This window comes from Marmota monax, unplaced genomic scaffold, assembly GCF_021218885.2.
Source record: "Marmota monax isolate L192 unplaced genomic scaffold, Marmota_monax_Labrador192_F-V1.1 WCK01_AAM20220418_F8-fsc00132, whole genome shotgun sequence".
In the NCBI taxonomy this organism is placed as follows: domain Eukaryota; kingdom Metazoa; phylum Chordata; class Mammalia; order Rodentia; family Sciuridae; genus Marmota; species Marmota monax.
In genome coordinates this window covers 7,003,833-7,030,965 of record NW_026695199.1, presented here as the reverse complement: position 1 = coordinate 7,030,965, position 27,133 = coordinate 7,003,833, and the positions used below count along the sequence as shown (strand labels likewise).

The following is a 27,133-nucleotide window of genomic DNA, read 5'->3' as shown; positions in this document are numbered from 1 at the left end:
ACATGATAGTCAGGACACACTAAGAGAGAGACTAGACTCCACTTGCCAAATACAAAATATATACCCCAAAAGAATGCCCCTAATGACCCACCTCCACCAGCCACACCCTACCTGAATTCAGTTACCATTCAGTTAATCCCAATTAAATGGGATTAATTCACTGACTGGGTTATGAGAGCCACTCACCTCTGAATGTTCTTGCATTGTCTCACATATGAGCTTTTGGGGGATATCTCACATCCAAACCATAACATTAGGAAAAATAAGAACCTGCAGACTCTAGGTGCTAGCTGAATTAGGAAATTTTTTTAAAAGTTCTGGATCTTCATTGTGTCATGAACTCCACTGCATGTAAATACAGGTTATTTGCTCTATGCCTCAAGGAAGGAGACCAGAACTCTTCATTATTCTATCTGATGGGAAATTTTCTCTACCTGTTTGCCATGCCCTTCTCCCTAACCTGCCCCTTTGATGCTTAGATTCCAATTATGCCTCCATAATCCAACCAGGCCTTATGGGAAGGCCTGACCCTGACTTGCCCCACATTCCTTGACTTTCTCTAGCCTTTCAGGTGTGATTACACTTAGCACAATGCAGTCATTGATTGACTCCCCTGTGACTCTTACTAGACTACAAGTACTTTAAAGAGGGCTCTAAAGTATGCTATAAAAAGGAACCACACATTATTCAACTTTGTTTCCCTGATACCTTATAAAGTCACAGCCTTGCAGTAAGTGTTCAGTAAACATTTGTGTAACACATGAAACCCAGGTGGTCACACCTATGCTGTGGCATCATTACACCCTGCATAAGGACAAGTGGGGATCTGAGAGCTCTGTGAAAGGTGCTGCTCCATTTGGCGGTAGTAAACTGCAGAAAGGCCCTGGGTAATAAGCAAAGGGTCTTTACTGGTTCCAAAACTTTTAAACATACAGTGCCACCATTCATTGTTTTAAAGAAATAATAATAATCCCTGAAGTGCCTGAAAGTGCTGTCCTTATCTGGGTTCATGGATGAAATTTTAAAAGGGAGTCCTCCTTTTGAAGATTAGCTGCATGCTGAAGTCCTTCTTAATTTAAGATTTTGAATCTCATATTGGTAAGACTGGATTCTAAAGACACCCTTGCTATCAAGAGGCACCTTCAATAACAATGTTCAAATTAGTAATAATAACATTTTTAAATCAATGATCTCTGGCCAGGCACTGGACCAATAACTTTGCACACACCGTCATTTTACGTTCTCCCTGTAATTCTATAAGCAAGTTATTACTTCTGGCTCTGTTTACTCATGTGGAAAGTGAGATTTAGAGATCCCATCACTTGACTAATTTCATGACACTAGGAAAGGCAGAGTAAGGATTCAAATCACAGATTGTCTTCACAGTCCAAACTCTACTGTGCTGAGCTTAGCACCTGTTAGGCAATTGTTTTAAGTTAAAATAGGGATAGAGGAGAATGCGAATTGGAATCAGACAGAGCTATAGGCAAATATGTGTTTTTCCGGTTACTTGCTGTGGGATCTTGGGCAAATGATTTCGTTTCTTTAAGCTGAGCTTCCTCATGTATGAATGGGGATAAGTGTTGGTTCACAGAGTTATTCAGAGGAGAAAACAAGGTTGGAAAGTGTTTATGTACAATGCTGAGCAGACAATAGGCCCCTCAACAAAAATGTGTAAAAATGGAGACTATTCTGAGGCCCTGAACCAAGAGAGTTATCAGTGGACTGAATGTCAAAAACAGGTTTAAGGAAAATTAAAAGATAGATGTATAGGACTTGTTGCATATCCAAGTAGAGGGGAGGGCACAAAGCTGGAGCTCTTCAAATGCCTCCTCTCTCCAGCATAGAAAGCACACATCAGCAATAGGAGTGATGAACAGATACAATAGTGAAAGGTTGTCTGGCACTAAAAATACCTGTGCCCTAAAGTTTCCTTTTATTTTAACCTATGGAACAGTTGCTGAAAGACCACAGGATTGTCATCTTATTTCGCTTCTGCATCCATAGAATAAGGTTGATGATAATGTCAGGTGTGATAGATACCATGGAAAAAGCTCTCAGCATGGTGCCTGAAATAGCATAGCAGGTATTCAATAAATGGTAATGAAAGTTAAAATTACAGCAGAGTTTTAATACAATCATAGAAAGGGAAAGAGGTGATTGATAAAATAAAACTTTTCTCTCTCAAAGGAATAGAGCAACAATATAGATAGATTACCACCACATTTAATTCAATATGTAGCCCCCAGAATTTTAGAGAGAAATCTCGTTCCCTTGTTTGTGTTATAGATTTAAAAATGTATCACAGAGGGTAGCACCTCCTTAAAGAAGTTTATGCTACTCAGAGTACAGATCCATGAGTTTCAACTAGAGGAGGTTGCAGAGGCTACAAAACCAGATGAACTGAAGGTTGAGAAGATCTTAGATGATTCAAGGCAACTATAATATGAAAAAATATAATTCCACATGATATTGCACCATTTAATTTATCTGTAATCCCTCAGAATGACACACTTGTCCTTGAATGACTGTTCAACAAGGAAAAGAAAAAGCAAACATAACATGAAGTGCTTAATTCTATCTCTTGCCCTACCTATTAATATCTAAAGAGCAGTGTTTGTTGACACTCCTCCAGCTCGCACCCCCAAAAGAAAGATCCTAAACATAGGGTTTCTTTCATTGCCCCACAACCTCCAGAAAGGTTTCAGAGGGAACAACCAAATGAAGTCAAAACAAACAAACAACAATTAGCATTGTGGGGTTAGTGACTTCAAGAGAAAATTACAGTTTAAAGGGAAATGTTTTGTGTGAATTCTCTTCTGCACACATCCCAGTCAGAGCAGCTAATAAATAACACAGACTGCTTTCTCAAAAAGAAAAACTTCAAGGCATGAGAGGTGGGAGGGTGGAATCATCAAAGGTAAGTAGATAACCAAAAGCTGAAAGTTGATGGCTCTGCAAACACCTATGCAGAATGCTTTTCTTGTGCTGGAACTGAGAAAACACCATCCACCACTTGTATTCTTTGTTCCACCTGGGCACAGCCCATGAATCTGACAAACTCTGTCTTTGGCCCCATCTGAACCTCAGAGCTGGTGTTTCAGGCCTCACACCTACTTCACCAAACTTGACCTACCCTGGGAGTCCTGTCACTCCAAGCAAAACGGAGATGGCCAGGTTCTTAGCAAAGCACACAGCAGCAGTTCTTAACTTGGGGTCCCCAGGGAAAACCCAGGAAGTCTGTGGGCACCTTTGGTTTACATGCAACTCTTTGAGTCTTTATGTTTCTTATGTGTTTTCCTGGAGAAAACATCCTTCATTTCATCATAAGCTCAAATGGATCCTTGATGTGGAAACAGCTTAAAGACTGCAGCATGAGTCTTTGAACTGAAAACATACATAATAAAGGCCAAGTTCTATTACTCTCTGAGATTTAGTCCTTCACAAAGACTTCATACTGAAAGATTTTTGTGCCTCTGGGAATGGGAAACTTGAGCTTTCTAAGCACTAAGGGAAAGGGATGCACAGACATCACAGTGGGAAAATGTAACTGCCCTCACCTCCAGAGGCGGGTTCACTGGCAAGAGCACAGTCTAACGTCAAGGCACAGAATTCTGGAATCTGAAGAGGCCTTAAGGGCCCAGTGTCTGCTCTCCAGAGACCCAGAGAAGCTAAACAGTGCTCCAGGTTACACTCCTAGAACAGAAGCAGGCACCATTCCTGGGCCCTCCTCCACTCCTGTCCCCACAATACTAGTGAGACAGTAAATAATTTAAAAAGATTCGCCCATTAAGAGACTTCCTGAAAGAAGTCAAAATGGTCAGATACAGAAGTACTGCCCCTTACCACATCGAGTATGGTGACATAAATCAGGCTAAGATGTTAACAAGTACATATAGTAACTTAGAATCTGGCTGGGTAGGTACTTTAATATCTGATGACTTGGTGTGTAATAAGCAATTATCAATAAAAAGTCCACCTGGGGAGAGCACAAGGTAAAAGACACTATCTACTGACTTCCCCAATGGCTGCTAGCAGTTCTCTGAGAATTCAATCCTATCAGCTGGGTGGCACTGAAACCAGGTCCTTCCAGGGCTGGGATATCCAAGGGACCATATGGCCCCGACAGAACACTTCAAACAGGCAGCTGTATAGCTATAATTAAATCTGTAGTAGTCATGCTATTATTTATTTAGCAGATTTTTTTTTCATGTACCCTTCACTGAGGTCTCTGAGAACATGTACCAAATTAGAACAATAGAGAACATTGAAGAAACAGAAAAAGGGAATCGAAGGGAGAGTAAGCTTCTCACACAAGGGCAGACAACAGCCACACAGAAGTTTCCCTGTGAGGTTCTTCATCTGCACCTGGAGGCTCTCAATGGGCCATCAGCAGGTTATGATCACTTGACCAATATGAAAATGACCCTCAGGGTCCCTTCATTCCTTTGTTCCAGGGTACACTCCAGCCCAAAGGCCCACCTCTTACTGGGGTGGGGGGGTGCGAAAACTATTGCCACTTACTGACATTTATCAGATTGGAAAATCTTAAAAGAATTTTAAATGTTCTAGTCCAATTTTTCCCTTCAACAACTGTATTCCTAACATATAGTCATCTGATTCTTCTTAAACATTATAGTGAAAGAAAAAAACACATTCAATTCAATAATTAATTCAACATCACACCTGCCCACTCCCTGGTCCCTGAAAGAACACATACTCCCTTCTCAGGGCTAGGACATTTAACACCTGACATTATTTACCACTGTGCCTTGAAGTCTATAATGAACAGTTTCTGTACTCTTGATGCCTAAAACAGTCTTCAGTGCAAAGGAAGACTTAATAAAAAAAATCGTAAGTAAATTAGTGATAAAGCCTCATTTCCTTTTATCCTTCTATTTAACTAAAAGCTGCCTTCTTGCTGGGCATGGCAGCACATGCCTGTAAACCCAGTAATTCAGGAGGCTGAGGCAGGAGAATCATGAGTTCAAGGTCAGCCTCAACAACTTAGCAAGGCCCTAAGCAACTCAGCGAGACTCTGTCTCTAAATAAAATATTTTTTTAAAAAAAAGAGCTGGGGATGTGATTTAGTGGTTAAGTGACCCTGGGTTCAATCTCCAGTAACAAAATAAAAAATAATAATAATAAAAAAATAAACCCTGCCTCCTTGAACTATCCACCTGGTATTGCAATTTTATGTCTGGAGCAACAGACAGCAGATCTATCCTCCCTTGCTGGAAAACAACAACTTTCCTGAGCAATCTACCCCTCTAGCCCTTTATCTCTCAAAGCTGGATGAGTTACTTCAATTCTTAGTTATTCTCTGGTTACTGCCCAGGCATCTCACTCTGTTAATTAGATATCTTAATCAGTTAGTTACCCTCAACTGCTTTTGGATAATGGGCATCTTTGAAAAGCCTAAATCAGATGAAAGTCATAAATTTTCCGAATAAAGTAGTAGTTGTCACATGCTCTTCATATTTTGAACTTATATAGTTCACCTTTATTCTTGCTAAATTCCTGTGAGTTTAAACCTATCAAGATCATTGTCCATATTGATGCTATCATTTAAAATTAAACTGACAGCTAACCTTGTCAGTTTTGTGTCATAAGAAAATCTAACGTGCATGTATTGTGTCCTAATTCAAATTGCTGATAAACCCTTTCAACACAGCATGACAAGCTAAAAGTGCCATGATATTGGAAACCCTCCCACATTTACACTAGCTATTAACCAACACACTTGGAGTATTACTGTCTAAGCGCTTAAAACCCTCTGATGGTAACACAGCCCTATTCGTGCAAATGCTTACTACAACATCATTAAGACTCCATGGATGCCTCACTATAATTGTGCTCTGCTCTAAAAAGAAAGTGACATAGAAGTATACTTCCGTTCTTTTATTCAACACAAATAGTGATGAGTTAGACCATAGATTGGCAAATTTTCTCTGTGAAAGCCCAAACAGTAAATATTTTACATTTTGTGGCAATGATCTCTGCCATATATTCAGATATGTTTTTTAAAATTCCATAGTTCATCCTATTCCTCTGCTTTCAAGAGAAAAGGATAAGGGAGTAGGGAAAGAAATTGTGTGTGTATGTGTGTGTGTGCGCACACATATGTGTATGTGTGTGTTGCTGGGGTTCAAACCAGGGCCTCACATACTAAGCAAGTTCCCTGCTCTGCTCTGGAGATAATATTTACTAAGCATCCATTCTGCTCCTGGTATGTTTCACATATACTATCTCCTTTTATTCTTATAAGTACATGAGGAGATACTTTTTAAAAAAAAACTTCTTTATAATACTCAGAGATATTTAAGTACTGCATAAGATCACACAGTCAGAAGGGAAGTCAGGTTTTGAACCAACATCCTAAGAGTTATAAAATTCAGACTTTTCTACCATATCAAGCAAAATACATTTCCTAATATTCAGAAAATGCTGAAATGACCCTAAATCTTCTACCCTTTTATTTAAATCCTTTTCTCATTTTCTTTCCACACGGAGGTATTACAAACTGGGTGTTTAGAGCAACAAGGCACCACTAAAAGCAAGACAGGACAGCTCCTTGCCTGGTGTAGACCACAAGGACACAGATTAGAACACACATTAGCAAAGAGGCATAAGTCCCTGGTATAATCGGGGAAGGGAGAATCTTATACCTTTTATTTAATTTGTTCTTCATTTTTAACTTAAAAAGAACCCTGCACATTGTATTTCTTTGATATGCTGTTTAGAAATGAAAAACCATACAGGATTTTTATAAGTAACAATGGAAAACAAAATATGAATATACTTTGGCCTTTAAAAAGGCCTAGCTACATTCTATTCCATTAGTAATTAAGACATCCTTCAGGGACAACTTTGCTGTCTCCTCATGAAAATCCCTTCATGACACATTCTTACGTGTGTTTTCATAAGTCTCAATAGAAAGGGCTACTCTGTGAGAATTGCTCACTCTGAAAAAGTTTCACAACTTTTGTAGATAGGTAATGGCAGTTGTTCTTCTAAACAAAATTTCCTTCCAGAAACCAGTGACTAGGAATGCCTTCTCAGAGATCACAATAAAATAGGCAGTAGACTTTCCATCTAGTTCTCCTTACAAAGTCTCCAAGCAGGCTGCTTGTTGAAATTTCTGGAATTCCCTTTGTTTATTTCTCAGTGTCTCAAATAAGCTGATATTGGAAGAAGAAACGATATTTGAGAAACGATGTATAATATAATTAAAGACACAATAAGAAAAGAAATGCTGTTTCATCTCTAACCAAAAGGGTTTTTTGAGACAAATCATCTTAATACATAGATGGATTTCAATTTGACTGGTTCTCACTTATTTTCAATAATATACCAAGATTATTATCATAACGTTCTCCATGGAATCTAAACTATAAGAAAATTGGATAAGTGAGATGGTGTTATAATGTATAGAACTAGTAAATTCAATCATAAATCCATTCAATGACAAATCCTTTCCATTTGCTCTGCTTTCCCCCTAATTTCACATCACCAAAAAATGAAAAGGTTCTTATATGAAACTAGAATGTTGTACAGTCCGTGATTTGACATGTGCTCTACATAAATGAACAATATTATGCCATCTTTCAATAAAACACCTTTTTGTGCTGACAGTTGGCTTTTCCAATATATCCTTAAGACAGACCATACTTTATTTTAAACAAAGGAGGAAAAGATTCAGTGGTGTTTTTTATGCCAGTCAAACAACTGTTCATTCATTTTTCCTTGCAGTATACAGATTATTTCAGATATATGTTATGGTATAAATGTGTAAATGGATAATAGCAAATGAAAGAGTAAAATGTATTTGAAATGGTAGAATTTACATGACTGTCCTAAATGAAAAGATAATATAAACATACATTTCAAGTAACTGGTTGACCTAATTAATAGAGCACAATGCTAATGAGCATAAGCAACACTAAATTTTTTCTTGGAAAATGAATTTTAACATATAGATACAAAATAACAAATACAGATTCAAACAACACTAACTTTTAAAGTCACCAGAATAAAAGATATGACAATAACAATAATATGAGAAATCTTTTTTTCTCTGAGAAAATCAGGGTCATAATCATTTCCTTAGCTTAAAAAAAGAGAGAAAAAATGAGTGGATACTTATTATCCCCAATTAGTTGTCATCATCCTCTCAAACTAACTCCTGCCTCTCCACCAATAGAGAAGATGGACATACACATAAAAAGCAAAATGAACAAGTAACAAATGTGTGTTGCAAGTAGTAAGTATTAGCTGATTAGAAATTCAAGGAAAGAGTTGGTAACATCTGATAGAAAATTTAAATATGGATGTAAGGAAAGAGTAGTACTTGACAGGTCTTCAAGTAAAGATATGACTTGTAAAAGTTAAGGAAAACGGACTATGGGATCCAAAGGAAATGTACATGCAGTAATAGTATTCCTGGAAAAACAACCCAACATTTCTTTACAGTAAAGGTAGAGAAGTATAGTGCAAAAGCCAAGAGCATGGAATATCAAAGAGCAATTAGCAATATCAATCTGAAAGATGAGGAAGGATATCTAAAATGCAGGTGAATTCCATCCCACCCCAATTTACTAAAAAATAAAATCCCCCCAAAAAGGCAATAGCTCATTTATATAATAAAATGCCAATGACAATGAAGATTTGTATAACACTTTAAACTGTAGTAAGCACTTTCCTTTTCACACAACAAGCCTGAGGAGAAGGAAGTTCTCTGTGAATCATAAGACCTGTGTTATGAATAAGAAAAATTGAAGTTCAGAAGAATCAAAGCTTAACATGCTTATTTAAGTTAATGCTCTTCCTGAGATAGGATTAATGGAAAAAGCTCAGTAATAATTGCTTTTTCCACTTACCAGAAAAAATAAGGTCACAATGATATATGTGTATGTATGACTTAATGACCTAGAGGGGATTGAATCTATAGTGAGGATAAACACTGACTGATCTAAAAGCCAAAGAACAATGGGTTATTTCAGTAAAGAACAAGGTGAAGATTCATAAACCAAGTGAGATCTAACTCTTGATTATCCACTGTGATCTGTGATGGAGTCAACTTGCCAATCTAATCTACACTTGTTAAATTCACAAGAACTGTAACTACAACCAATAAAATTTAAATTTAAATGTTGTAGTTTATCATATTTGAGGACTCTGGGGTCTTTATTTCAAAGAATTCTAAAAGCCACAATATTTTCCATTTATTGTATGAATCAAGTCATTCACTTGTATTATTAAACTGCAGATAGTTACAGTTTAACTTATTTCTCCCACTTCTTACCCAACTCTTTATCTAAGGAAGAATGTTTCATTTGGCTAATGCTCATCTCTTCTGTTATTTATGTTCTTTAAAATGAAAAGATGCTTCCAAAGTCCCTTGTTTCTCTTTGATTGACAGCTCTGGCCCACACAGTTATTTCATCTTTCAATGAACTCCTGCCGTGCTCCACTGTCAGCACCACACAGTTTATTTGGTCTTCCCAGCTAGATACAAACTCACAATAGGGAATCATATATCATACCTTTTTAAATTATTTCAGCCTCTTTTGACTGATCCCCCTCCAATCCTACACACAGTACAGATATACAACATCAAGTCTTTTAATCATTGTAGCAGCAGAAATGTCCAACCAATCAAAGAGCCTTAAGAATTTTTAAAATTATTTTTTAACACTAATTCTGGTAATTAGCCTAGTCAACATGATGTGTACCTCAAAGGCAAACCAAAGGCCAAAAACTATCAACTGGACACCTGTCTGTTTCACTGTGGCTTCAAACCTCAGAGACGCCCCTAATCTAAATAGGCAGAATTCATTATGCTGATTAAGAGCACAGGCACACACAACAGGATGCAGCCTACTGCTTAGATGCTGTTTAACTTCAGGGAACTAATCTCTCCAGGCTTCAAATATAGATGGTTGAGAGTACCAATTCCAAAGCATTCACATGGCATATGTAAGTAGGGGTCCAATCTATGTTAGTTATTGTTAATTATTCTTTATACTGGAATAGACTCAATTGGGTGTTCTATCAGTGAGACGCTTGTCTCAATACTAGCAGGTAGAGCCACAGCATGATTAGCAGTACAGCTAATTTTGAAATTCAAAGTTTACAATGGCTGCCTATGCAAAGACTCAGTTACTTTCTACCTTCATGTATATGTATGCATAGAACACTGATTAGGCAGGAATGTTTGCTTGGTGTGACTAACCACTGGCTTTTGGATTACAGAAAAAATAATACCACTGCCCTTTTAATGTGGTAGAAAAAGAAAAAAAAAGTGTTGTTTCCATTTCTGTTCAGTTTCACTTGAATCTAGGGAGTAAAATGAGACCATTGATGGTAATACATGGAGAAATCAGGAAGCTCTGGTGGTGGCTGATAGGATCATGAAATTCTGCCAAGGTAAACAAATCAACTAGTCTCCGGATCAATCAGAAGAATGAACTGCAGACAGTGGAAAACCATTCACCTTCTGAAGAAGAGTAAAAGCAACTTCCTGTGAGCTGTGGCCTCTTCATAGATCTACTCTGCAGAGATTCCCCATTGAGGAGACAGAGGAGCAGCAGAATCTGTAGCAACAAGCCACTGCGTACAGCATGGTCAGCTGTCTTTCTATTAGCTCTCCCAGATAATAGCACTCCTTCAAAGCTCCTAAGCGCTTCCAGATAACTGTACAGTTTGGATGTCAGTTCACTTAAAATTCTCTTGGGGGAAGAGGGAGAGGGGGAGAGGCAGAGCTGAGCTGAAAATGTGTTGAGTAATGCTTCAAAAAGAACCTTTGTCCAACTCATCTTGCAATTCTTTTTTTTTTTTTTATTGTTGTTGTTCTTCCAAATGCTGACCACCAAGAAGGGCTCTTGAAAGGAAACCATTTTTGGTTGCCAAGGAAATTCCTACAGAGCCCAAAGAGCTCTTTCTCCCAGAGCTGGGAACAGCAACACCTTTAGCTAGAGCAATAAGAAACACAAGTGGTCAAGGCTAGGGCCACTGCACTTTTCACCTCCTTACCTCAGGATACAGGCAATTAGCCAGCTCAGACAGCCAATTAGACCAGGAACATGAACTGGGGGTTGTTTTTTTAATATTTTTTTTTAGTTGTTGATAGGCCTCTATTTTATTTCTTTATATGCAGTGCTAAGAATTGAACCCAGTGCCTGGCACATGCCAGGCAAGTGCACTGAGCCCCAGCCCCAGCCCATGAACTTGGTTTTTATCTCTATATTTTAAGCTTCTGAAAAAAGTCCCAAAGTGAGCTGGGAGACAGATGCTGTTACTGAAATTCTTTTCACTTTAGCTGAATTGCTGAGCTTTTGGTGGAGTGAATCATAAAGAAGAAACTCAAACCTGAGTGGCAAGCAGTATCTTGGCAGTAGAGGAGGTTTATTAAAATGTTTAAAAAATCTAGGGCACAATTGGTATATCTTGAGAAATTAATTGTGTTGGCAATATATGGTGACCCAGCAATTGCACTCAGAAAAACTTCTCCTCCAGAAATACTCATGAAAGAAAACTAAAAATTACCATAGGAATATTTTGTCTGAGCTTATTTGTAATCATACAGAATTGAAAATAACTCAGTATCAATTAATAGAAGATCATTTCAATAAAATATGATTCATTTGCCCTATAGCCATTAAGAAGAATAAGGTAAGTTCCATGGTACTGTGGGTTAAAAATAATCAGGTTGTAGAAGAGTACAATCCTATTTCTCTTTTACATGCGGAAGCATATAAGTATGCATCAAAAAATTCCAGAAGACTCTACATTGAACTGCAAATAGTGGTTACTTTGAAGGGTTGGAATTTAAGAATTATTACTTTCTATTTTATTCAAGCTTGCCTGGTTTAAGTTTTACAGCAGTTTTTGTATATTTCTGAACTAGAAAACTCTTTTAAGATTTTTAAAAAATATTATAGTAAGAACATGTTACTATATAGTAGGTAAAGAATTCTTGTATGTGTGTGTATATATATATATATATATATATATATATATGTATATATATATATATAACCATTATGGTTATGATTTATTTACAACCATATGGTTATGATTTATTATCATGTTAAAACTGGAACAGAACCTGCTTTTAATTGAATGCTGGTTTTCTGATGGAATCAAATGGCTTTCAAGAAAGTACAGCATCAATAAAAGGGAAATTCAACTGTCCCAACTTTAAAACACACAGGTTCTTGAAATCAGTACTGACACAGTGCTTCTCAAACTCTACTCCCACCCACCAGTAGTTAAAACTTTAAGACCACAGGACAGAGCTCAGGATAGAAAAAGGAAGCTATATTAAGTCAAATTTCTATTAGACAAAAGGTGATGATAAACATCTGTTTTATTAGTTATCTAAATGCAAGTTGATCTTGTTTGAAAGGGACCTAAGGATAATCGTGGCCACACAAGTTCCCTTCAAAAACACGTGGCCCAAGGAAAGCCATAGTCACTGAGCCATGGGGATGCTCACAGCAATTAGCAAAACTGTAGTGACCAAGGACTGTAACCCTCCTCACAACATACTTTTGTTCTCAAGTTTTCACAGATGCAATTCCCTCTGGAGCTGTTCTGACACAGCAGTGCCTCACTGATACCTGAAAACATGCTGAAGACCACTATTCTAATCTTGGAGATCATGATCTTTTCTCAGCCACCGTGCCTCCCTTGAGGAGTAAAGTAAGACTATCCATACTCAGTGTGAACTTCAGTGTTTGAGCCATAAAAAAGAAAAAAAGATGTTTGGGTATATTTCTGTCACCATAAATATGAACCAGCTACTAAGGCTAAGGGAAGCTCCATGTATGCTCTGGGATGGAATCATACCTTCAAAACCATGAAAGAGTCATCTCAGCTAAAAGAGGTTGACTTGCACCTATGTCATGTATGAGGAAGAGAAGGACTAGGAGTCATTCAGCTACCGAGTGTTTCCTTCTAGATTTCACTTTATGGCCATAATGGCTTAGCAATTTCAAGTTTGTATGTGACTTAATGGTTTCATCTTACTACTCTCTGACAAAATATCTAAACTTGGGTTTACTATCATAGAAGACCAACACTTCAAAAATAAAACCATATGGTTATAAAACACTTTACACATTAACCCTAGGCCAAATTTCATGAGGAGACCAATGGGATAAATTCTCAGGGAAGCCTGTTAAATAATAAGTATCAAGGAAGTGATAATCAGACAAGCAGCTCTAAGGCTATGTGATCCTTACATGTCTCCCTGGAAATCTGTAAGGTATTTCCATAAATTCTGTATCCACTGCAAACTCCAGACTGCAATTTCACTTAAAGTTGAACATGGAATTGTGAGACGTTATTGCATTGTTGATAAATGTGAAAAAAAGTCAACCCCTTCTGAAGTTATTGTACCAATGAGCACAGTACTTCTACAAGAGTTAAAGCTCAAAAGCAAAATGATGAGAAAAAATGTCTTATCCACTCAGCTAATTCTGTAACACATGAAAACTGAAACTAAAGATACCGCATTTGGTGAACGCCCATCTAACACGCATGTAAAGTTTTAAAAGATCAGGAAAGGAATAAAGGGGGATAAAAAACAAATCAATCTAAGATAACCAAGGAAGATAACTGCATAATGCAAAAACACAACTCCATAGCAACAAAATAGAAGAAGTTATTTATGTAGATTTACAACTAGATGAGCTCCAGATGTATTTTTAATCTACTGTCCACAGGTGTTTTTCTGCTTAATAAATATAACATCCAAGTTGGAATATTGTTAAAGCATTGAATCACCTAAATTTTGGCTATGCTCTTCTGCTGTTAACTATTTTGAGCTATTTCTCAATCAGGCAGCCGCTTCTGAAATCCTAAGTTCAGAGGCTTGGCAGAGCCAGAAAGAAAAAGTGCAGTCCACAGATTTGTTTCTTCTGTTTTCCCAAAACAGAATCTCATAAAAAAATATGCCCTCAAATTTTGTCACTATGTAGCTGTCAGAAAGAGCTGTTCTGTTCCTCTTTGTAACTCTGAACATTAAAACCATCCCTTGTGCTACTGGGAAGTTATATAGCTCCAGGAAGCCATGAGGCACCATCGCAACTGTTGAGATTGTATTCAGGCAGAATAATCAGTCAATCAGAAACTTCAGTCGCAGTAGGATGGAAGTTTTTTGGGCCAACTTGGATAAGCACACAGGACAAGTTTGACTTTACTGCCAAGCTCACTTCCAGGACATTGGCTAATTAATTATAAAAGCTTTTCAAAACAAATTTAAGCCTGGCAACCTTTTTTCCTACCCCAACAGAGGAAAATCAGGTTAAAAAATTAAAGCCTAGATTCACTGTGTTAAAACAAGTCTTTAAAAAAGGGGGAGTGGGGTCAGATTTATCGTATCTTCATCTTATTTGCAAGTCCATCTTTTCTTCTTACCCTAAAATGACCTAGGGCCTTCTATATTTCTAGTTACTAAGAAAGAAGGTACAGAAAGAAACTGGAAATACTAATTTGAATTCCTCCCCTACTTTTGGTTGTGGAAGACATCATAAATCAGTCACAGTTCCTCTTCAAGCTCTTTGGTAGGAAGCAAAGAACAGATTTTCTTCCTCTTCTTGGGCAGAAGAGCACATTAGATTAAGTATAATTACTGTAATAGACACACCATTTGAATCGACAGTTGCTCTTATAATAGTATTTTTACCAACCTTCATTTGCTCGCTTTGAAAACAAGAGGAACAAAACTCTTGAGTTAAACCTTTGGGCTTCATCTTAACATGAACTTTCATGACTTTGAGATGTTAATGATAGGCAATGAAGATTCTGGTTTTAAGGACCCAGTCACACAGGTTTTATAGCAAAATGAACTTCAAAATATCATAATATCCCAACATATTTCTTCTATCACTAGAAACAAAATATCATGCAATTTGTATCATAAGTCATCAAACTTCTTCTACATATACCCAAATATGAAAAGATCCAAGAAGGTAGGAAATTTCTCTCAGCCAGAATTTACCAGCTGCCTATGACAAATTCTTGGCCAGAGGAGGGCTGTTCCTAAAAAAAGAATTCCTCAAAAAGTCTTGTCAACCAGATATACCTAACCTAACCAGTGTACTGCCTTACCCAATTTCAAGATCCCTGGCAAACAACCTAAATAGTCAACACTGCTTGGTAAATACTGAATGAAGCCAAATGTGCAAAAGAGCTTTGAAGGAAATCCTAGTGGTCTGGGTCTCCCTCTTCTGCTACAGGTACACACCTACCAATGTATCCAATATTTAAGTGATTTTCTCCCTGATTATTTCAGGAGTTGAGCAGGTGGAAGGGAGGAGAAAATCCACATCAGCATTTGAGGGAGGAGGCATTCAAGGAGTCAACAATTAATCTCAAGGCAAAGGTGGAGGAAAGTGATCAGTCCTGATCAAAAGAAGAAGCCCCTCTTTTGGAGAACAAGAATAAGTAAATGAAGATAGGAAGGACAACACCAGATTTCAGAGGATCTTTAAAGTCAGGAAATTCCAAACTTAACTGGATAGTTTCCAATTCGGAGAAGAAAAATGAGGGTAATAATATGAAAAGCACATTGAACTGGGAGAAAGTGGGAATAAAGGTTTAGTTCTAAAGGTTTTTCTAACAATCCAGATTGGAGATGATGACAGCCCTATTTGAGTATTGCTGGTGGAAAGGAGAAGGTAAAAAGAATCCAAGAGCCATTTCATAAGAAGGAATATAATTTCACCTTTCCTGTTCTTTTTAAAATTCACCACCCCTATAAACCTCTGTCACTACTACAAGAGCTGCCAGTTAAAGAAGAACACTGTCATAAATATTGCCTTTTTTAGAAAAAAAAATAGCAAAGTGTGAAAAAGAAATCTTCAAAACCACCCTACTTAAAAGAGAAAGAAAGGAAGAATAAGGTCACATAAATGATACACAATTAGCAATGTCAAGCATGAAGCCAACTAGAATCACACTCTCCTATATCAAAGGACAAAAGGAGCAAGAATCAGATACTTGATTTTCTGAAGTGAGCCATATATTACTGTTTCCACTTAACAAAGTAGAAAACTGGGGTTCATTACATAACTATCTAGTTTTGAAACAAGTTCCAAGTCCATGGTACTTGCTTTTTGTTTCTTACTCTTTCCAACATAGCTACCTCCCCTACAACCCTGAAAACGGGTTGGGGTTTCTGTCCTTTTAAAAATATGCCACTTTGATTTATTTGAAGCCATAACTTCTTTATTAATCAGGAAGCATCCTTTTATAAATATTGATAAACTATATTCTTGAAATACATCTTTCCACAGGTAGATACAGCCAACTGGGAAAATGGCCCACATTCTTTTGAAAAGAAAGCAGATTCAAAACCCAATTGCTCTTCATTTCAAATGGTTACTTGCTACATGTTTTAATAGACAAACAAATATAAAGCTAGAGAGATGATTTAACAATCAGTACCTGGGCCTGCTGTATCCCTCCAAAATTAACAACTGCCAACATTTCTTAGCTGTTTATAGTTTACCCAAACACTTTCATAAATTATCTCATTTAATCCTCACAATGCTCCTGAGTCAGAGGTTATTACTGTTTGAAAGCTAATCAACTATAGCTCCAAGGTTTAAAATGCCCAAACCATCACCACCCACAAAGGCTGGAATCAAGACGTAAATTCTGTTCTGACTCCAGAACTCTTCACATACTGGTTACCTTCCCTCAGGTAAAGTGCAAGCATAATGGTCCATGTTACGTGAGGCAACCATCATCTCTAATCTTTTCCTAGCATTGTTTAGACACACATTCACTTGTACATTTCAAAGAGTCAAGGATTCTTTGCTTACCTGGTCCTTCTCTGGTTTATCAGAAATGTCATTCAGACTGGAGGAAGTCAGATTCCTATGGGTCATGGCTGGACTACCTGGAAAAACACAAGTGATTTCTCATTAAAGACATCTCTTCAAGACTAAGACCTTGGTTGTATAATTCATAAACACTAGTAGACAAAGATGAGAATGATGATGATGCTTTTAAACACATTAGGATTCTCCTGAAGAATTTTCCAGAATTCAGGTTGGAGTACAAACATGGTTAAGTGGAAAATATTCAAAAATCCCAAATACTTTAAAAATCTTATTACCTGGTTCTACTTCAAGACAAGTTAAACTTTGAAATAAACTTCTAGGACAATAAGCATAAAGATAAATTTCCTGGGCTAGGGTTATAGCTCAGTGGTAGAGTGCCTGCCCCGCATGCATGGGGTGCTGGGTTCGATCCTCAGCAACACATAAAAATTTAAAAAAAAAAAATAATAAAGATATTATGTCCATCTACAGCTGAAAAAAATTTAAAATAAAATAAATTTCCTCTGGTTTGGCTCACTACTATCACTGCCTTCTCATACACATGTTAATATCCCTGGTTTCTTTTCCTTTTCCATGGCCTGTAGAAACCAATTCCTTCCTCATCAGCAGCAGAGCTGGCCCCTGGGTGCAAGCCTGGACCTCCTCTCCCCCAGGCCTTGACAGTCCTTCCTAGAACACCACTTTACTCTTTTTGATGGACCAGAAAAGCCACCTGCTTTCCCTTCTCTGAGAGAGATTTCAAACAGAATAGTTCTCCTTAGTGGGTATCTGATTTCTGGAATCCCCACTCTCTGCCTCACAGTCATATTCTCACAGGCTCCCCTGCTTCTCTGCATTTCCATTTGGCAATCTAAAATAAACACAGCCCCTTTGCCTCCTCAACATGCCAGACTTCTGCTTCAAGTCACAGGATAAATTTCATCAGGAATACTACATGGGAACCAATCTTCTCAGCACTATCACAGTTGTGGATAAAATTAATTGGCAATCCCTCCAGTTATTCTAGAAACTGTTACACACAAGTATAAAGAAAAAACATCAAGAACAGCCATAGATCATGTTCAGGTGGACCATGTTAATCAACAGAATACTGAACTTGCATTCTGCAGTTGGACCTGAAACTTGTGGGCTTACTAAGCAAAAGAGTAACTTTTTCAAATCCAGGGTGTTTGACCCAACCCCTGCAGGGTGCTGAGCAATGCATTCATTATTAATCCTCAATGATCTGACTCAGGTTGGTCTTCACAGCAAAAGGACAAGGGTTGAAAAGAAGCACAGAGGTTCAAATAGAGCGTCACATTGGCTTCAAAATCATCCTTTAGATTACAGACTAATTCCTTCACATAGAAACCCCAACACCTAATTTTACAAGAGACGAAAACCTACTCCTATTAAGTTAATTCTATGTAAAAGCAGTTCTTTAAGTAATATAATAGCCTTTAACTACCAGATCAGAAAAATCATAGTTTTCTTGAGCTGGCAAGACAGGGTATTTTCCACTCTGCTGCATTTCATTGAGTAAGCATGGCCTAGATCTCTTAAATCCTTTACCTGATGGGCGTTTTATTCTAGGAAAATTTGAGCACAGGGCATTATTTAAAGGAAAGTAACATTGGCAAAAGTGCTTCATAAGCAAAATTAAAAGAACCCCTCTGAAGGTGATATTTTCTGCTTTGAACTGTAACCTCTTTCTAGTGTCCATACAAAAGACATCTGGTACAAACTTGAATGCCCCCAAATAATGCTGAGATTGATTCTAATAGAAATGATGAATGGATACAATTTTGCACTTTATATTTAAAAACAAACGCAGTTATTTGAACTAACACAGTGAAAGGTCTGCCTGAGTGAAGAAATCTGAATTACATACTCCTAAAGAAATGTAGTCTTAGCAGTCCTAATAAGACTTACAAGTTAAAAGCAGCTTGTGTAGGATGAATACTCCAGACTGATTTCTAATTACCAATCAAATGTATGTTATTGGCTATGTTGAAATAATCTGAAAGCAGTTTTTCATTAAACAAGTTAAATTCCCTGGGCAACAGCCTAAACATATTGATTTGTTTGAAAGCTCTAAATACTGCAAAGGTATATTTCAGCTCAATCACCATCCTAATTGCTACAACCATAAGGAGGTAAACAACAAATAGATAAGGTTTTTTATGATAATGGTAAATTTGACTGATGTGTTAACTTTTCTAAGAAACCTCATATAGTACCTCATCATTTTTCTCACTTCTGAAATGTTATAGTACAACTATCTATATTTATTCTAGAAGGTGAGGGGGGTGGTTTCAGAAGAAAGCCCAGGTTGAAGGAAGATGCAAGAAATAGATGAGAAAGAGAAGGCCAATGTTAAGAAACAATCAAATCTATTGCCCCTTCTTAACTTTATCCAATTCCCAGTATTAACAGCTTCACCAACATTTAACCTTGTGATATGCTGTAAGAGCTCAGGAGTCAAAGCTCCCAGGTAACTAAGCATATAATCAGTATTCTTCAATTTTTTCCCTCTCTCTCCCTATCAAACTTCCCACCCCCATTCCACAACACCTTGAACAGGGACAGATGCTTCCCAATGCTCTTAATCAGTGGTTCCAAGTGTGGTCCCTAGACCAGCAGCATCTGTTTCCCTTAGGTACTACTTAGAAATGCAAAATTCTTGAGGCTCACCCCAGACCAACTCTATCAAAACTCTGGGTAGGGAGCATAGCAACATAGGTTTTAACAAACCTTCTAAGTGATTCTGAAACATGATAAAGATTGAGAACCACTGCTCAAAATAAAATAGTCATCTTAACAGTGTATGTCTACTCAGAATTGGAACTGGAAGAAGCACATTTAAGTCGGAGTAGCCAGAAGGGTAATTCTAGTAACTTGCCCTCATCCAAATCACTGCTCCACAACTGTCCTATCTCAAGCAAAATCATTTGATTAGCATCCTTACCACATAAACACACAAAAGAATCCTATTTGGTTTTCCTTTGAGTCCTCACCTATACAACTAAATAAATAAATACTTTGTTTTGGAAACTCACTGATCAGACTTTTCCAGAAATGTATTATCCAAATCAAAGAAGACAGGACAAGAGCCAAATGATTACAAACCAGATTACATGTGGGAATCAGAAATTTGTGTGTGGATTTCAGCAAACCCAAGAAGCTGTTACACAACGGGTCCCTAACAACACATTCTATTGTGTACATTTTGCAACTGACATGCACTAAGACACACTGTCAGAATAAATCAGTGCATTCTATTTAGAGTTTGGGCCTACAATACAAATTTATTATACTACAATCCTGAGGGAGTTAGGGGACTAGAGAAAAATGTCACCTTGTACCAAACAGATGAAATACAAACATACCCTAAAGTGGGACAGGTGGTGAATCACTCAAAGCTACCATTGCAGATCCTGCCTTTTCTTTTCTTTTCCTTAATTAGAGGTTTATAGCTATACAGAGTAGTTGATTCATTCAGACCAACTCATACATGCATGGAATTTGATTTCAGGACATACAAATGTCTTAGCCCTGATTTTTATCCAAAGAAACTTTGTGGGTTTTTTTTTTTTTTTAACGGTTGTTTTTTTTTAAGAGAAGAACTAGTCTTGAGTGCATAGTCATAATTAATTTCCATATCACTGTTTTCTAGCCATAAGGGGGAAAAATAAAAGCTTTGGAGAATCACATTTTCAAGCAGTTTCACACAATCAAAAACAATTTCATTTGCAAAGTACCCATTTGGCAGGTACATACTGTTTCTATAAAAATTAATTACATTCTGTACTGTTTGAAAATCATTGTTATTCTTTAGCATACATGTAGCAATTCATAAAGTCCTTTGCAATTCTACTAGATATAATGGGGTATAGAGAATGCATGGCATGGAATGATACTTAAATATGTACATAAAAATGTAAATATGTATAAACACAATGGCAGCCCCCTCATCTCAAACTACATAATGAGCCAACAGAGAACACAGGGACAAGTTAAAACAAATAGCTCAGGTCTATGAAATACACTGGGTTCTTTTTTCTTAAGAATATATAACATTTTCAGAATAAAAAATAACTAAGGTAAAATACAAGTTACAGATATATAAGTTCATGTTAGAAAATTCAGAGGTATGAATCTAATCTGCACTGTGTAGGACCATAAACTAAATAGTAAATGTAATTTCAGGAAAATGCATGTGCTATACTTTGGATATGGAATGCTCCCTACCCCTGTCCCCTGTATTGAAGGTTTAGTCCTTACCCTGTGGGACTGGGAGTTGGTGGAACCTTTAGGAGATGGAACTTAGTAAGAAGAAGGTAGGCCATTGGAGATAATACCATGAAGTAAACAGATGTTTTCTGCCACAACTTCCCACCATGATGTACTATTCTACCACTGGCCCAAAGCAGCAGGACCAAGTGACCATGAAATAAATCACTTAGAATACTTATAATAATACTTCTAAAACTTGAGCCAAAATAAATCTTTCCTCCTTGCAAATTGTTTATCTCAGGTATTTTGTTGCAGTGACAAAAATCTGACTAACAGCTTGTTAATGTGTTCTGTATCCCCATTGACTCCACTGATAATCCTCCCTGCTCTATAGACATAACAAACTTACTGAAGATGTCTACATCCAAGCTTAATGATTAACTAATCTCTTTGAGTACATATCTTATTTAATTTTCATATCAACACTGGAAGATTGGTATTATTATTACCACTTAATGTTAAACAAATGAACTTCAAGAAGGTTAAGTTCATGATTACAACCGAAATTTAAAATTAGATTTCTTAATACCAGTCCCACCTCCTCTATAAAGAAAACTGCTCTATGCTATTTACACAAATAAACACATGTCCTTCATCATGTCAATGAAGAGAAAGTATAATGTACAACCATGAAGAATATATCCTATTTCCGTGCCAACTGTGTACAACATAACATTGCTGAGGGTGTTTGAGACAAATATGTTCTAGGTTTTCAACTTAGCTGTTCCCAAAGACGGAATCTGTATTTCTTCACTTTTTCATTTTCATAAAGAAAAGAACAGGAAAAGTATTGAACTCAGCTATTCTGTATACAACTGTGATTAAGCAGCACCAAACCACAACTCTGTGACAAAGAAGAAAGGATGCTAAAAGCAGTAAGAATATAATTATAAGATAATAACACCACATGCTTCTAAATGTCCTACATCGTCATAGCCAAGTGTTTGGGAAATTCCATAATGTACACAAAGCCAATTCTCCATTATTTCCATATTGGTTTTCCACATTTCAAGTTACTCCAACTACAACTTCTTCCCATTTCAACCACTAAAAACAGAAATAGAACAAGGATAATAAATCATTTAGAATACTTACAATAAATTTGAGACTCTCTGGAAGGAATAGCTTAGTTTTCTATCACAACAGGCTATCAAAAGCAATTCCCACCAAAAGTACTTTAAAAATACGCAGATTATTAAGATTCCTAATCTACTCCCTTCACCCATCTTTTAAATAAAATGCAGAAATACATAAAATGCAAGTATTAGACTAAGGAAAGCTAAAAATACTGTCAGTCATTAGGAGCTTTTTGAAAGAATTTCATAAATAAGAAATCAGTTTGTCTATTTTTGTTTCATTTTAATTGTTTGGTTTAGGAAGTTTTTATTGTTTGTTTCTTCATAATTTTCTATAATATAAACTCCAAGAACCCAGAGCCAAGGTACTTGGTTTTGTCTTGTTCACAGTTCTAGCCTTAGAGCTTGGCATTAGTGGAGCCTCATAAATATTGGTGAATGAATAATGCAAGTGGGTATCATCTGACCTCCATCTGGAATTACTACTCTAAACACAACTGTGCTAAGTCCATCTCCTATGGAGGGAGATGCTGCATGTACCCTCCAAGAGCCTTCAGACTTGGAAAGTCTGAGTGTAAATAAGGAAGAAATCTGTTGCTGGCCCAGAACTAACAGAACCCAAGGACTCTGCCAAGCTGGCCAAAGGCCTGTCAGCCAACGGAAGGAACAGAAGTCAGAAGTGATAACGGGAAAAAGAAAACCCTGCAAACCAAGAACCAAGAGTGAGGATGCAGGAGAAATGGGACAGGGTGTCCAGTCTGGGCCAAAGGAAAGGAGAGCCCTGAGACAAAGAAAAGCCAGAGGGGTAGGTGGCACTGAAATCACTGGAAAGTGAAAGAAATTTGGAGGAAAGACGATGACATCAAAAGACCCAGATAACTATCAAAGTATGTGAGTGAAGTTCAGCCAAAAGTGAAATCATCCCTAACGTATGGGACAAAGATAACAGAGAAGATGCTCTTACACAGAGAGCTAGAAGTGTGCAGGAGTCAGATCACAGCAGGACACCTGTAACAAGGAGGTGCGCAATCAACACCCTCTTCTTTTTTGTTAACATTTTTAGATTTTTGATCAATTGTTTATTTGTTCTAATTTGTTATACATGACAGCAGAATGCATTTAGATTCATAGTATACAAATAGAGCACAATTTTTCATTTCTCTGGTTGTGCACCAAGTAGAGTCACACCATTTGTGTCTTCATATATGTACCTACGGTAATGAAGTCCATCTCATTACACCATCTTTCCTACGCCCATACCTCTTCCATTCCCCTTTCTCCTCTATCCATAGTTCCTCCATTCCTCCCATGCTCCCCCCCAACCTCCATTATGAATCAGCAATCATTTAGCCTTTGGTTTTTTGGGATTGGCTAACTTCACTTATCACGATATTCTTCAACTCCATCTATTTTCCTGCAAATGCCATGATTTTATTCTCTTTTAATGCTAAGTAATATTCTATTGTGTATATATACCACACTTACTTTATCCATTCATCCACAGAAGGGCATCTAGGTTGGCTCCACAGATTAGCTATTGTGAACTGTGCTGCTGTAAACATTGATGTGGCTGTGTCACTACAGTATGCTGTTTTTCAGTCCTTTGGTTACAAACTGAGGAATGGGATAACTGGGTCAAATGGTGGTTCCACTCCAAGTTTTCTAAGAAATCTCCCTATTGCTTTCCAGATTGGCTGCACCAATTTGCAGTCCCACCAGCAATGTAAGAGTGTGCCTTTTTCCCCACATCCTCGCCAACACTTACTGTTGCTTGTATTCTTAATAACTGCCATCTGACTGGAGTGAGATGAAATCTTAGAGTAGTTTTGATTTGCATTTCTCTAATTGTAGAGATGTTGAACATTTTTTCATATATTTGTTAATCGATTGTATATCATCTTCTGAGAAATGTCTATTCAGTTCCTTAGCCCATTTATTGATTGGGTTATTTGGTTTTTTGGTGTGAGTTTTTTATTATTATTTCTTTATATATCCTGGAGATTAGTGCTCTATCTGATGTGCATGTGGTAAAAATTTGCTCCCATTCTGTTGGCTCTCTATTTACCTCACTGATTGTTTCTTTTGCTGAGAAGAAGCTTTCAGTTTGAATCCATCCCATTACTAATTCTTGATTTAATTTCTTGCCCTTTAGGAGTCTTGTTAAGGAAGTAGGGGCCTAATCTGACACGATGAAGATCTGGGCCTTCTTTTTCTTCTATTAGGTGCAGGTACCACCCTCTTCTTTCAAAGATTGTTCTATACTCTACACCCTCTACTATCTAAGCCCCTTTGATAATCTTCTAACCTCAACTTCCTTCACTCAATAATAACACTCCACTAAACATTTAATTTTTATAGTGACTTAAAATAGGCAGCTTAATTTTTTGAAAAGTTCTTCATTCTCAACTACCGCCCCCAACACACACACGACATAAAATCACTAGTCATCTGAGAAAGCATTCAGAAACAGACCATAGTTTGAAAATTTATTAAAAAGGAAATTCCCTATAAAGTACTATAAGGAATCTGTTGTCCTTTCAATTATAGTGTTTTGTGATTCTATAAAAGTTCTCTCAAAGGACATACACATACACATGAGCACATATATATGCAGACACACACTATGCATGCACACATGCAAAAATTAAAACTATGAACAAAAAACTTAGGTAGATATATCTAAAATACTTTGTGACCTTCTTACCTCACAGAAACAGAAAAGAGCAGTACCTATAGCAAGCCCATGCTAGTTAATAATAGTGTAAACAGGGAAGGCCTATCAATGGCAGAATATGAGAGCAGTAAAGGAACATCTCACTGTCTTCATTCCAAAAAGGTACCAACCCAAACTGATATTCATGAAATGCCCCTAAACTAAGTTAAAGAGGAATATGAGTAGGTTCCTGCAGCCACATCATTGCAAGGACTGGACGTTTACCAGTGTGTGACTGGATAAGTTTGGGCTACTCTCTTGCACACATATATAGACACCAAATACAACATAATAGTAAAAATATCATTCATAGGATTAAGGAATTCTCTGATTTGATGAAGTGAGTTTTAAATATTTTAAGAAAGCTACCAGTTCAAGATAATATACTTAGCATATGACTTAATAGATGGGTTTACTTCCACACCCTTCCTAGATATTTCTAACAAAAATACTAAAAAAAAAAAAAAGCAGGGGATAAGCCACATCAATGAAAATAACTGGCAAAAGAGAAACACAGACAAGAGACTTCAAACACTCTATAAGAAGAAAAGCAAACAGAGTAGTAGAATCTGACACTATTCAGAAATTGTAGTGTCGAATATGTGCTGAGGGGCATGACGTCACAAAAGAGATCTTCCCACTCGTGAAGAAGCTCCATACTGAAAGACTCCAAGTAGATGGAGGCAGAGATGTAGGCTGAAAGGGACAAATTCATGGAAATACCATGCACCAAAAATTTAACACCATCCCAGGGAACAGACTAACTAGCAGCAGCCAAGGCATTTACAACTGCCAGGCTCTTTACTAAAGAGAAACTCAGCAAAGACAAAGATAATTAGTGCAGAGTCTGTACCACAGAGCAAAGCCCTGTGAATTCCAGCACTGTAGAGGACCCTCTTGGGATAATGCACTGTAGAGCAAGTGTTCTTTCTCAAAGGCAAATGAACAACTGAGGAGCATCAGGCATTCAGGAGAGGAAGGCAGATCACAGCAAGCATTTCAGAGATAACCATAAAGAAAGAAGACAAAATAAATTAGAAAAAGAAGAATAATTTAGAACACTCAAAAATTCTTATTAATTAGCAGAGATCCAAGACAATAATGTATCTATAAAATACAGACAAGATTCTATGAAAAATAGAATAAAGAAAAGGTCTCAGAATGAATAAATAATTAGTTTAAATATATATAGGTACATTTTATATGTGTGTACACATATGTTTAATATATTTAAATATTAAATATGTTTAAATTAATCATTTTGTTCATTCTGAAAGCTTTCCTTGTGTGTGTGTAATATATATATATATATATATATATATATATATATATATATATATATATATATATATATATATAAATGAGAGAGAGAGAGAGAGAGGGAAGAGCATGAGCAAGAGAGATGATTATAACAAATAATACCCCTGCCAGGCACAACTACGCACACCTGTAATCCCAGTGACTTGGGAGGCTGAGACTGGAAGATCACAAGTTTAAATCCAGCTACAGCAATTTAGTAAGGCCTTAAGCAATATAATGAGGCCCTGTCTCAAATAAAAAGGGCTAGGGATGTCACTCAGTGGTAAAGTAAAGTGTCCCTGAGTTAAACCCCCAGAACAATAACAACAACAACAACAACATTTCAAAATCCTCAATACAAGAGCTAGAAAATAACAAGAAAGTCTTCCCAAAAAACAAGGAGACGGGGTGGACAATGCCAGGAAACATAAGAGAATATATCAGAGTATAGCAAATCAATCCAAGAAGCCCCATATCTAATAATTAGGAGTCCTATTAGGTCAGAACAACAAAAAGGAGGGAAAGAACACTATGAGAGAATAACCCAGAGCTAAAGGACGTGCTTCTTCTACTCACAAGGGCCTCTAGGGGATAATAAAACAAACCACAAAAAATTAAAAAAAAAAAAATCCCAGTCTTGTATGTAGATGAGTCATTGTGAAACTTCCTCACACCAAGAATGAAGAGAATATTCTAAAATGTTCTGACCAGAAATAGATCTTGGAATTCTCTTAAGCAGCAGAAACCAAAGTTCCATGGTAGAAGCTAATGGAACCCTGTTTTCAAAGTTCTAAAAAAAAATTACTTTCAATCAGGGATTCTACATGCTTCCAAATCATCAGTCATGGGGGGAAAAGAAAGAAAAAAATTCAGGTGAAAAATGTTAATATTAGTATACCCTTTCATACAAAGTT

At 37.0% G+C, this 27,133-nt stretch overlaps 1 protein-coding gene across 6 annotated transcripts in view; it reads right to left on the bottom strand.

Moving 5' to 3' along the window:
• Slc4a4 (solute carrier family 4 member 4) overlaps positions 1–27,133 on the bottom strand; it is a 406,144-nt gene that overhangs the window by 127,729 nt on the left and 251,282 nt on the right. For all 6 annotated transcript variants that reach the window (XM_058574042.1, XM_046428692.2, XM_058574038.1 and 3 more), the window contains exon 7: positions 16,836–16,912. In XM_058574042.1, coding sequence (XP_058430025.1) covers positions 16,836–16,912 — 77 coding nt within the window. The remainder of the gene's footprint in view (positions 1–16,835; positions 16,913–27,133) is intronic.